Source organism: Gymnogyps californianus, chromosome 4 (assembly GCF_018139145.2).
Source record: "Gymnogyps californianus isolate 813 chromosome 4, ASM1813914v2, whole genome shotgun sequence".
Classification (NCBI taxonomy): Eukaryota; Metazoa; Chordata; class Aves; order Accipitriformes; family Cathartidae; genus Gymnogyps; species Gymnogyps californianus.
Genome location: NC_059474.1, coordinates 2,301,940 through 2,315,439, shown reverse-complemented (window position 1 = coordinate 2,315,439; position 13,500 = coordinate 2,301,940). Strand labels below are relative to the sequence as shown.

Below are 13,500 nucleotides of genomic sequence, written 5' to 3'. Positions count from 1 at the left end.
TTATAAACCCCCCCCCAAGCTTAGTTGCATTGATCCCACCGTGCCTTCCTGCAACCTTGCCTGAACCCCAAGCTTACAGAGCCAATCTTCCAGTTTTCTACACAAAAAAAAAACCCCAAAACTAAAAGATGACTTGACAAAGAAAAGACCATAGAAGGTTTTTGAGTTAAAGAAAATGTTGATGTAATTAGTTTTGTCCAAACGAGTTGCACACTGGATAGCAGCATCTTCCTTTCACCTGCGTGCTGTGTCCTCTTCTGCTGGGCTGGATGGGGGTTTTTTGGGGCACGATGCGTTTTGTGGTGTTTTCTTCAGCACTTTTTGAGTGCTGTAAATGATCGGTTAGGGCTCGGAATGTCAAATTGCCCAGACTTAATGAGGAAATGCAAGTGGTGATGGTGGGAAGTACAGAGGGCATTTGGTAGTGGCTCAGTCTTGCTTAAAAATAGAGGATAACATTGCTGCAGCTAAGTAGTAATGCTAAATGTGTAAAGCTGTGTACAACGAGTGGTTTTAGGCAGTTGCTGCACTTTTTTACATGCTCTACAAACTGTATGCCTCTTCCCTTATTAAATAGGGGCACCGAGTCACATCAGACCCATTGCTTCTGGAATTAGGGTTATGGTTTCTGCATCCACTTATAGGTTGTGTAGGTTGCTGTTAGTATTGGAGATTAGCTGCTTAAGCCAAAAAGAAGCCTGTCCACAGCTCAGCTAAAATTGAAATGCTGTTTCCAGCCTAGCTGTATGGGAAGTGTCTTTTTTTCGTGTGTTTAAAAAAAGGGAGCTGCATCGTAACGCTTAAAAGTGCGTAAGAGTACAATAAAAAGATGTCTTGTGTCATGAAGACTTGCAGAGATTTACCCAGGAAAAGGTTTTCTATTTTAATAAAACATACTGCAACAAGGACATGCTTGCCATTTGATACATTTGCTGCGTTCAGAAAAGAAACAAACAGTAAAAAAAGATGATTATTCAATAAGCGCCTGACACCATTTTGCTAGTGCTGTTAGAAAAAATATCAAATTCTTTCTTACCGTAGTTACGAACTGCTGCTAGTGTAATTTAAAAATGGTTCCCACAAATCCTGTGGAGTCCTGTCAGGCCCCAGACAGGTGATGACAAACAACTAGGATATCACAGCTTAAAAAGTAAATAACTGCTTTATGGAGACTTAAGCAGATGCATTTTCCCTCACAAATGAGTCAGGCTAAGACTGTGCGTGTAGCTTTACTTGCAATAACTTGTTAAGTTGTAGTAACGTGAATATTTACAATTACCTGTCTGTACCCTTAAGCCCGTTAAAACACGAGGAGGGTTTTTTTTTCCGTATTCATTGATATCCCTTCGTATTGGGTACAACCTCTCAGATACATGTTTTTTTCATCTTTATGTTGGAACAATATGATAATAATATTTTTCTGTTTATTACATTAGCAACTACTCCGTGAGATGCAACAGATGGCAAGTCGCCCCTTCGCCTCCATCAACGTTGCCTTAGAAACAGATGAAGAGCCGCCAGATCTCATTGGGGGAAGCATAAAGGTGAGAGCTGGTGCTTTAGGACGGTCCTTACCACAATTAATCATGGATGCTTGTTTTAAACTGTGGTTAACGCAATAATCCCAAATCCTCTTATTTATTATATACCTGCAAGAAACCATAAGTCCGGGAGGGCCAACAGATATGGTTTTCATTTGCTTTTATCCCTTCAGGTATGCATTTACAACTTTTGGGCTGGTTTAGATAAAAGTTATACTGTGCATAGGGTATGAGATTTTGTGTTTGCCTTGTTAGTTTTTATGCCTTGTAATAGAAAAGAATGCAGCTTTACACAGTAGAACATTTGGCTAAGAAATAGCTATAGGTGCTGCAAATAGAAACGATTTTTCTGCGATCTCTCAAAGCAAACAGGAATATAATCATGTCTGTGTACTGTAATAGTGTTAACATGCTTCTGATTATAAATATATGTTCGAATACATCTTGCGATGTGCAAATAGGAGTGTGGAGTTCATTGTCTTACACCAGGCTGGCATGTTCTTAGACACAACATGTTGTGTTTTTAGGAAAAGCATATTTAAAAGGAGACTAATGAATTAAAAGATCTTTTGAATGTGATGCTTTGACTAGCAGACTTGTAGACAAAAAGAAAAAATTAAGAACCTGAGAACACTGCTTATTTTTGTTTCCTGTCTAAGGTAGCTGTTCTGTTTTATTTAGACTTCAGTTTTTTGGAATTCTTCCTCATTAGTCCAGGCACAAAGTTTCTCACCTTCTATTACTGTGACAAGAAAATAAGTTACGCTTTTCTATAAAAAAATGTGTGTATTTTAATTATTGTAAAGCGCATGAAAACAATCTGACCCCAGAACTTCTGTTTGGTGAGTAATAATATTTAAGTCTTGGCCTTAGCGTCAGGAAATGCCACAATTAAGGTTGCCTGTATAGCTTTAGCTCTTCCTTATTTATGTGTGAATATAGTCTTCCATGGCAAGTTGTAACACTTTTTCCACCTGATTGGTGTCCTGCAGCATCTTCTGGGCGGACACTGCGTAGAAGAAGCTTTTCAATATATTGTCTTAGTTTCATTATTTGTTCTGGTTATTTACCGTGTTCCATCCAAACCTTTAGTCCCAAGCTTGAACGATTCCTATGATTGCCCCACATTTGAGTGCTTCATGAATTAATCGTTACCTTTCTCTGAAGTCAGGGATTATTGTCCCTGTTTTGCGGAGGTGAACCTTGGAGCGCAGTGAAAATAAAGTAAAATTTGCAAAGGCGCTCAGTAATTTGGGGTAACTGAGTGACTGGGCAGCTAAGCTGACCTCTCTCTGGGAGGAGGCTCTGAGTGGTTCTACTCCCCGTTGACTTTCATGTGACTCCAGATCGCTCAGTTTTTCTGAGATTTTGCAATTTCTCTACTTCTGTTACAAGGATGGTAGGCACTGGAAGTCATTAGCCGCTAATAGCTCACCAAGACTTTGAAATACATGCTTGTAAAATTGGATTGTCACTCAACAAATTAGAATGAGCCTTTTTTTCATTGCTTCATCGAAGAAGCCGTGGGATGTGTATGGATGTTCCCATCAGGCTGGAGGCGGATTTGTGAGGCTGTAGCCTGGCTGCTGATGGTTTTGGGTTGCAGTCTGTCTGTCTGGGGGCACTTCTTTTCCCCCTCTTTCCATTTTCTGGAAATAAGCTAACTAAAAGCACCTCTCCTGTAGGATCAGGCCGGAACAAAGCTGTCCTAAACTTTCTGATCTCTAACAAATTTGTCTACACTCATAAACTACAGAGAAGATAGTAAACTTTGGATCTCTTATGTTCTGATTATGTGTTATTTCTCCTCTTGTTCAGCTGGCAGTGCTTTTTCTTTCTTCATTTCGGCTTTGTTGTTGGCTTTCTCCTCCATACTTCTCTGCTTTTTGTTTTCTTCTCAGTTTCTTCTTTGATTATAGGAATGTTGAACTCTTCTCTTTTGAAGTGCTTGCATAGACAGCACCACAGACAGGATTTCAGCTTTCTCTCACTCGCAGCTGAGCTTCCTTGCTTTCCTGTGTCTGCCGTCATCTTCCATATCTCACTTGTCTGACCTCCCTGGGTTACTCAAAAATGAATGGAGAAGCCGGTTTTAAGCATAATAAGTAAGACTGTGGACAGATGTCCTTTTTTAGACCCAGAAATTGTTACCAACTGCTAATTACCCTCTGTGCTGATAACTCATACAAATGTTTCTTAATCAACTTCAAGCATAAACGAGACTAATTCAGGCAAATGGTGCAAACCTTGTACACTAACCAGAAGCCAAGTAGGGAACGTGGACATGGACTGTTGTGCCAGCAGATAACTTCATCTGCTGGAAGATCTGGGTGCAAAACGAGGATGCTTTCCTGTGACAAGGAGAGTCGCTAAATTTTGGGGGTTTTTATGTAGTTTTTTTTATCATCTTAGAGAATTTGGCTAGGGGATAAAAGTATGCAGAAAAGTCTGGAGTGTTTCAGCAAAGTTGAAATCTCATGGAGAGGAGGCAAGGCTCAGGAAGCTTGTGGGTTGTGAGGAACTTGGGGAATGACCCTTCTGAGATAGTCTGGCCTGTTGGATGCTGCATATAAATGAATTTAAATAGAAGTGAAAAAGCAGTCTCAATATCTGTGGGGTCAGCTTCGGTTTTTCTCCTCATCCCTTTTGCACCTGCATGGGAAGAAAGCTCTTAGCAGGAGGGAGCTGCGGGAGAATGGGCTGGGACGATACAGAATTGTAGAACTGCATTTTTCTTTGTGTTTTGTCTATTCTTTAATTATCAGCCAAGAAAAGGGTGAAATGTTGCTACGTTGTTGGACGTAGTAAGCCATTCTCCAGTTACTCTGCCATTCACTGTGACAAAATTTGAGAGCTTTCGTTTTAATGCAAGAAATCCAGACTTGCGTTATCATAAACGCATTGATGTTTTCCTTTCCCCATGTGAATCAAAGCCTTTGGTTAATAACGAGTTTATTTGAGGGTTACAAAGGAGAAGTGGAAAATGGGACATCTTGACTGCAAGAGATTAATTTCCTTTTCCATTGTGCGTAGCCAATTGGCAGCCAGTGTCAAGCCTGTTCCATCCTAAGCTAATGTTTTCCAGCTGGACAGTATTAGAACCGTGTTTTCAATTAGTATTTTTCCTGGGGTACTTAGAAGTAATAGAAAGTGATTTACCTGCAGGGAAACTATTCATATTACAGTCTGCAGCTAGGCAACACGTAACTAGCTGCTTTGGTTTATTTCCCACTCAACAAATACCCACTGGATCGCAAATCCACCGCTATATTTGCTTAGTTATTACAAAAGCCATTGGCTTTTCTCTGCAGCTTTTTGTGCATTCGGAGGTGCTGCGTATCGCAGTTTTTTTTCTAAGAGTATTTAACATCCCTGGGTATCTGGGACTCATCCAAGTGTCTGAACTGGTATTACTGTAACTCAGGCTTTTTTAGGTCTTGTTATTTAATTAATCTAAGTCTGTAGTCCTCTGCAGCCATTTTTAGAAGAAGCTTTCCTGAAAGAATTTGGAAAGTTTCTAATTTTGACGTTGATTTCCAGGTATCTTGAAGTTGGTAACGGCATGAAGTTAACGCTTGTAGATTCTTGGGCAGAACACGTACACAGCATAGCAAGCAAATGCTTAGCTTGAGCAAAACATCTACAGGATCAACGAGAAAGTTGTTGCATTAGAAAAAATTATCCTTAAGCTGGAAAAAAATTGTCTTGGAAGCTTTTAGAGGATTTGAAGAACGCTCTTGTAAAACGGAGCGTTTGCCTAGGAGAGCTGGTCCGTAGAGCGGCCTTTGCTGTGCTGTGTTTAGGGATCCAGCGTGCAAAGCCAGTGCTAAGAGGCGATTATTTTTTGCATCCGTGATTGACAGGCTGCCCACATCTATAGTTGCCTAAATGGAGTGAGAGAAGTATGTGGTGAGCAAAATCCTTCTGAAGTTCATTTAGCATGTTCTGGACCTTCATGCCGACGTCCATTTAATTCTGCTGCGTTAAGCTTCTGAGGGCAAAATAGCTTCACTGTAAATCCTTAATCAGACATCAGCTCACCAAGCTGGCTGATTCCTTAAAAATAGCAGAAAAATTGATGGAAAATAGCATCTCACTCTAGTAATTAGTTTGCTTTGTTATGGAAGAAAGTGCTGTTGAGTGGTTTAAAGACTGCCAGAAGGTCCCATCTGTTCAAGAAGTACAGAGATGAAGCGGTGGGCTGATTTAGGAGTGGGCAAGGGATACCACACATTTATATTTTCAGTCTACTTGTATTTCACTTCTGAGTGGTGCCCTTGTGAAATTCCTTTTACATTGCAACGAAATTGCAACCATCAGGAAGGAGCAGAGAAATAAGTAGTTAAAGTCCTGTGCCACGGGGCGATGGGTTTGGGGAAGCCGCAGGGGTACCATTGCGGTGAGGAATGATTTGAAATGAAGCATCGTCCAGCTCCAGCGCTTCTACGGGCGACTTCATCAGAATTTTTACGTGTAGCTCTACGTTGGGCTGTTTCACGCAGTGAGAGAAGTTCAGGGAAGAACAGCTAAGGGCCAAGGAACTGATGGGTTTTACAGCTTTTATCCTGTTCTTCTTGTCACTCTTGATGACTCACTTCTCTCTTACTTCACATGTTATTGACCCGCTATTAGTCCATCAAATTTGCTGATGGACCGGCTTCTGTGACCCCCTCCCAACCCACTTCACTTAAATCGAACTGGATTAGCGTAAGCACGGTGAGCACGAAGTCTCCCACTTAGCCGTGCCACCAAGCTGAGATTGGGAGTCCTCATGCAAGCAGGCAGATTTGGAAGGACGGCAGGCTGGAGCCGTGATATATAAAAGTAGTCTCGAGTAGAAATGAGCAGGCTATCGAGATGCATCGGAGGGGGACAGAGCAGGTTAGGGTTTTTCAGAGGTGGTATAAATAAGCTGAAAGGGAGAGTCATTCATTATCCTCAAAAGGATAAGGGTGGAGGAAGGCGATGAAGTTGAGGGGGGGGAAAACACAAACTGAATGTTCTTAATCTGATGTGGCATTTGCTGGAGATGGTTCACGCGCAGCCTTCGAGGCCAGAAAGGCTGGTTTTATTTCGCCTGACCTGTCTAACGCAGGCTGCTCGGGCCTGTTAGCTTGCCTTTTGAAATGCAATTTGATTTCTAAAGTATTATTTCTGGGGTATCTAGCATTTGCTGGTTCTAGGAGCTTTTCCTTGCATTAACGCTAAGGCGTTCAACGCATGTCAGTGTGTAGCTGTCCCCTTGTCTTTAGCAAAAGCACTTCCACTCATTAGACTCGGCCCGTGTGCGCGAGCGGATGGCAGGAGCCCTCCCTTTGCATCAGGGTGACGAGGGACGTACAACGAGAAGCGACATCCCAGCTTGTACTTTATATTTGGTGTTAATTCTGCTCATGCGGGCCCACTTGCTAAATCATGGAAAAGCGTATGATCCCCTTTGAAGGAGCGCCGTGCTAGATGGAGTTGCCAGTGGTAAGAAGGGAGTGTTATTTGGGCAGCCGAGGTGTGTAAAACGGATTAGCTGCACTAGAACTGCATATAGTCTGGCTGTGATCCGTACTGTGAAAGCAACAACAAAACTACCTGATAAAACCTTCACCTAATGAATTCTTTCCAGCTAACTAGTGCGGGGTATCTTGTTTTGATTTCTGTTGCAAAATTAAGGACTTGGGGGGGAAACTTTTGCCACTTGCATAATATAATATGGAATATAAATATTTGGAAGGGAGCTATCCTGATATCAGTGGAGACATCTGTTAAGTCTGCCTTGTATTTAGGGAATATTTGGCTGATAATTGAGATTTAACTAGTTTTAGATTTGAAGACTGTAAAGTTTTCAGCAGAATGGACCCTGATTTTAGCTGATAAGGAGGAGTTTGCTGGAGGGAGAGGAAGGAGCACGAAGATTCCCACAGGAGAGGGTTTTTCTAAGCTCTTTTTCCCCCTAGTGCAAACGAGCGTGTCTTCTGATTGAAGTACTAATAACACCGGCAGCTTCTAAAAAACATTATCAGGGACCTATTTGAATTCCTTTATGCCAAGTAGTTGTTTTGTGTCTTGTGTTTGCAGTCTTCATCCAACTGTCCTATTTCATTGGTTTTTTTTACTTACACTTTTTCATGTGCAAAAACCAGCCAAGTGGTCGAAAAGAACCAGAAAAATCCTGCCTCTTCACCCGTACAAAATCAAAATAAATATCCACCGTTGGCCATATATATTTTGCCCAGATTTGCTACCTATGGCCTCGTCCATCCCATCCCCTCCCCGGGGCATCAGCAGGGAATTGAAAAAGAAGGGCGAGTGTTGGCTTACGTGAGTGGCAATGCTCATAGCTGTGACATGAGATTTTGTCGTTTCAGGGTGACTGCTTTTGAAATACAAACTTGCCTAGCGAAATCCTTTCCATCACCGAGAGCTTGTGTCTGTGTTTTGCTGGATTGACAATGTGCACTTTTAAAATAGAAAGCAGTTGTTAAATGCAGTGGGAGCAAACTCGGTGCCCCGTGGAGGCTGGTTTGCCTATATGCTCCCAGTTATTGGTAACTCAGTCTGCTCGGATCTGTATTTTCAATTTCAGACTGTTAGCATTCATCTAAGGGTTTGAATATGATTTTTATGTAGTTCCTCACATGCAGGAACCCAGTGTTGGGGCCGAGTTGTGAGCAATTCATTCCCCAGCCCCTGTGTCACTTCCAAGGTAGATATCAGGGACAAGGTAAATGTAAATTTTTAATCTAGACTCATTTACTGCAAATTATTGCTGGAAGTTCATTCATCTCTATCTTGGAGGACATACATATTACCCTGAGAATATGATTTTTAAAACTTAATACTCTATTTTTTTATAGAAAATGGCTTGTAACTTATTTTACAAACGTTCACTCAGCTTTTAATGGCACAATTTAAAAACTTGCAAATGGAATTTGACCCTTTTTCTACAGAGTGAAATCATCTGAAGAAGTGGAATCAAATAATAAAGTTGAACTGTTTCAGTAATGTTCCTCTTCCCCCACCATAAGATTTTTCCTTTATTTTAATTTCCTTGCTGGAAATTGAAAACCATGTAAGAGTTATTTGATCAAACCACAGAAATATGTTTTCTTGTTAAGGAAAAAAAATTCTCTACCGTATTTTTTTTTTAATACATTTTGAAAAGCAATATGCTGGCAGTGTATTACAGAACCTAAATAAAATTGATGCTGTGTTTTTTAAATTACACAGAATATTTATTGTTCTAGCCATTAGTTTTATGTGACACATTATTAACCTTTTGAATTTGTCGAATATAAGCAGCGTAAATAGAAATAATGAGATGAAATAAAAAAGAAATGTTTAGGTTGAACATCATGCAATTCAACTTGATTGCGGAAAGCGTTTGGCTGTGAAATTGTCTCCCAAGGGAACTGATGGTGCAGTCCACACCTGGGTCACCTAGAAATAGCCCAGACAAAGTCCTGGAAAATGCCTCGTTTGTGTAGAAAATCCTGCTGGAGAAGGCGGACTAATTAGACGACCTAATAGGCCTCTTACTGCTTTTAACTTCTATAATTGTTTAAGCTTTACGCATATTAAGTACATATCAGAATTCATAAACAACTGAAATTGCTTGGCTTTTTCATGCCGGTTTTGGCCAGTAAAGTCATCTGTGGAAAACAGCTGAGAACAGCTTTCGCTGCCTCCAGGAACAATGGGCTTGTCTCACCGCTTAGTAAAATACCATTGACTTTGTATTTTCATCCAAAAAAGGGTAGTCACTGTTTCCAAGCGCTGCCTAACACAAAGCGCGTGATGGCGCTTCCCGGTTAAAAACCAAATGCTGCAGTTCACCTTCCTGACGCTGCCCATTGCCCAGTAAAGCGTGTTCAAATCTAGTCACCAGGCTGAGAGGTCCTTGCTGGTTTTTTTTGGTCTTTGTTTGACGTTTGCACTATCCCGATTCCTAGTTGTTGGGTTTTTCCCACCATTTCCATTGATCGTAGCTTCGCTGGTGTGGAGGAGCCGTCCAAGTCCGTTGCAGGAGAAAGGTTCAGGCTATTTGTGGCCAGCAGGTCAAGGGAGGGCATTCTGCCGCTCTGCTCCACTCTCATGAGACCCTACCTGCAGTGCTGTGTCCAGCTCTGGGGTCTTCAGCACAGGAAGACATGGACCTGTAGGAACAGGTCCAGAGGAGGCCACAAAGATGGTCAGAGGGCTGGGACACCTCTCCTGTGAGGAAAGGCTGAGAGAGTTGGGGTTGTTCAGCCTGGAGAAGAGAAGGCTCCAGGGAGGCCTTATTGCGGCCTTTCAATACTTAAAGGTGGCTTATAAGAAAGATGGGGACAGACTTTTTAGTAGGGCCTGTAGCAATAGGACAAGGGGTAACGGTTTTAAACTAAAAGAGGGTAGATTCAGACTAGATAAGGAAGAAATTTTTTACAATGAGGGTGGTGAAACACTGGCACAGGTTGCCCAGAGAGGTGGGAGATGCCCCATCCCTGGAAACCTTCAAGGTCAGGTTGGATGGGGCTCTGAGCAACCTGATCGAGTTGAAGATGTCCCTGCTCATGGCAGGGGGGTTGGACTAGATGACCTTTAAAGGTCCCTTCCAACCCAAAGTATGATTCTATGATCCGCTGCGTGAAATTGCCACTCCAGCGCACTCACAATATTTCTTTGAGGACAAGAAGTAGCTTTAGGGAAGCGTGCCTGCCAGGTAGACCAGCTGCAGTTGTCTGTTCATAGCACAGATACATCCCGGGCAGCACAGCATCCCCTTCGCTGACCTCCATCCTGATTGCAACCGGATGGGAGATAGTCTTCTGGCTACGCGTTTCTTACTACTTCTGTGCGTGTTGGCTGCGTGGAAGCATGCTCTGTATTTTGTGAGTCAAGGGCACGGCTCCTTTCTGATGGGCTGTTGGATGGCAATTTGACTTGTATGGATTGACCCACCACCAAAGGTGAGATCCTGTTATCCCGTTAACTGTGGTCTTTGTCCACACGCTCCAGCAGCTGGGCTCTGCTCTCCCCTCTGTGTCCCCGTCCCGGTGTGGGACTCCGCTCTTCAGGCACCGCGTGAAGCAGTCATCGTGTGCCAAGTGTCTGAGGGATGCACTTTATTTGCATAGATTTGAATAATGTCTACTTTATTGTGCCATTAAGCCTTCAATAAAAAGGAATTGCTTCTATAATTCAACAGTGGGTTTATCAAAACACTCTAAATGGAAGTCTCTGGCGGAGGCTGGTTTTAACCATCTGATGAAAGGTGTTCCAAAGTTTGGAGATCTGCGTATTTTATGGGGTTTTTTTAAGTGGGCTGTTAAAAGCCACCTGTCAGGCTGAAGCACAAGCATTTAGAATGACCTGATCTCTGGTTCCCAAGTCCACTCCAAACCTTCTTGCAGAAAAGCAGCTTGGATCTGCAACAAGAGCATTCAGAAACCACGCAGGAGGCAGGCATCTGCAGACGTGGGGAAGGGAAGGAGACGTGAGCTCTTCTTAGGTCTCCCCACAAAAATTCAACTTGATGAAGCCAGCCAGCTTCTCCTTAGCTGCTTTGCGCCGTGGTAGCACCTACATAGGTCGTGTGAAAACACGAGCGGGCTCACGGCAAGGCCAGTTGTGAGTGAGATCCGCAATCAAGATAGCCATTAAGTTGCTGGTTGAATTACCCACGTGTTTTCCTCCGTGTCTGCAGAATACGGTCCCCGGGCACCACCGCCAGGTTGCTCTGTGTGTCGCAGAGGGCACACTATGCCCTTCACTCCCGGCTGACCTCTTGCTTGCATCAAATTCATCATTCCCGTCACTCGACGCGTGAGTCATTTCATCAGGCTGCGCTTTGTCTCGTGGCCTGGCGAGCGCACGCTTGGAGATGAGATGCAGTATGAGTCACAGTTCAAAAAGCAGGTGCCTGAACTGGTGCTGTCAAAAAATAAATTTGCAGGACTTGATTCTTTATGCTGGTTTTTGCTGTTATTAACTGCAGCTTGTCTCAGGGAAACGGCTGGTTTTGATGGACAATAGACCATTTTTTCCCCTTTTAGATTTAAGGTCGAGATTAGCTGCAGCAAGATGATCTCGTGCTTAATTCCTTCCAAATTAGCTTGCAACTGCCTGACAGATTTTGAATGCATCAGTATAGAGAGTATACTTCCTTGCTTTGCATGGGTAATAGAAACAAAGTTCCCCATGCGGTGAAATATTAACAATTTTTTACTAACGCTCAGCTTTTCTGAGCAGGTTGACAAGGGAAGGAAGAAGGCTCAGAGGCATGTCCTCTGCTCTCGACTATCTTTAGTACATCAGATAGATTAAAAATTCACTGCAGCGTGAGGGTCCGACTCATCCCCATGAAATAACACTGAATTTTAGGTATCGGCATGGCCGGGGTCTGCTGTCACTCGCTGGGGGACAGCGCTGGCTGCCTGTTTGGGGCTCTTTCAGCACCAGCAACACCTGCGTGTAGGAGCTCCTCATGGTTCAGAGTGGGATCAGGAGAGCAGAGAGGCGGAAGACGTGTGACCTTGAGGAACGAAATAAAAATCCCATGGAAAGGGAAAGATTGTGCCCACAGGGACTCATAATGAGAGTTTCTGCTGTATGCTCAGGGTTCATTAGTTGGAAAGGGCAGAGGAGGAGAAAGGGTCCTGCTTGGGGTTGAGAGATGAGCTAAATTACCCTCAAAGTCCCGTCAGCTCTGTGACTGAGAGCTGTATAATGAACTACTTCTATTCCTTACCATTTTATGATGTGCAGCAGAATCAAGGTGGTTTTGATACTGTTACAGAGGCCTTGTCAAAGCTTGAAATGCCTCTCAGGTCACCCATGGTCCAGAGCAGCAGACGAGGTGCAGAGAGGGACTGTTGGGAGAGCTGGAGAAGGGAGTGTTTGTGTTCAGAGAAGAAATTCAGAGCATTGCTCATTCAGATGAGCCAAACGAAGGCCGAGAGGTACAGCAGAGTAAAGCCCAGGGAGAGGGTTAAGGCACAGAAGAACGTCAGAGGGATGAATAAATTTAGATGGGAAAGAATTGAGGTTAGAAGAAAGTTTCTGGTGTCAGAGCGGTGAGATCCAGAAGCAGGGAGCCTCTGGAAAGGTCTCACAAAGGTGATGGCACAGGCTGAAAATGTAACTACTTTTAAAGCAGAGCATTTCACTTTTATGTGCAGTCACCTGCATTAGTGAAGGGCTGGATTCGGTGACCGTGAGAAGTATTTTCCAGCATCCTGTTTCTGCATATTGGCTGGAGGATGGTGAGCGTGCTGCTGAGCATCCCCACAACATTACAAAGCATATTGGAGTAGAGTTGCACTGAACAATTTATGTTGGGGAAGGAACAGAGTTGCAGAAGCGTTTTGGTTAGAATCAGAATCATAGAATGGTTTGGGTTGGAAAGGACCTTTAAAGGTCACCTAGTCCAACCCCCTGCCATGAGCAGGGACATCTTCAACTAGATCAGGTTGCTCAGAGCCCATCAAACCTGACCTTGAAGGTTTCCAGGGATGGGGCATCTCCCACCTCTCTGGGCAACCTGTGCCAGTGTTTCACCACCTTCATCGTAAAACATTTCTTCTTTATAGCTAGTCTGAATCTACTCTCTTTTAGTTTAAAACCATTACCCCTTGTCCTATTGCTACAGGCCCTACTAAAAAGTCTGTCCCATCTTTCTTATAGGCCTCCTTTAATATTGAAAGGCTGCAATAAGGCCTCCTGGAGCTTTCTCTTCTCCACGCTGAACAACCCCAACTCTCTCAGCCTTTCCTCATAGGAGAGGTGCCCCAGCCCTCTGATCATTTTTGTGGCCATTAATCCAGTAAGAGTTAAAAGCAAATACATTTAAAAGGTATTAGAAGAGATAATCTCTTCTAGGCTGGTTCAGTTGGTCCTTCATCCGTCTCTTCCCCCCACTACTTCTTCTCTGCTTGGTCTTTGCTGCTCGCTCTGCTCAACGCTGAGGATGAGCGTGAGTGCTCGCTGT

General features: G+C 43.3%; 1 protein-coding gene across 1 annotated transcript in view; it reads left to right on the top strand.

The window, feature by feature from the left end:
* The window catches only part of ATRN (attractin), a 152,202-nt gene that overhangs the window by 133,620 nt on the left and 5,082 nt on the right, over nucleotides 1–13,500 (top strand). The window contains exon 27 of the mRNA XM_050895261.1: nucleotides 1,437–1,544. Coding sequence (XP_050751218.1) covers nucleotides 1,437–1,544 — 108 coding nt within the window. The remainder of the gene's footprint in view (nucleotides 1–1,436; nucleotides 1,545–13,500) is intronic.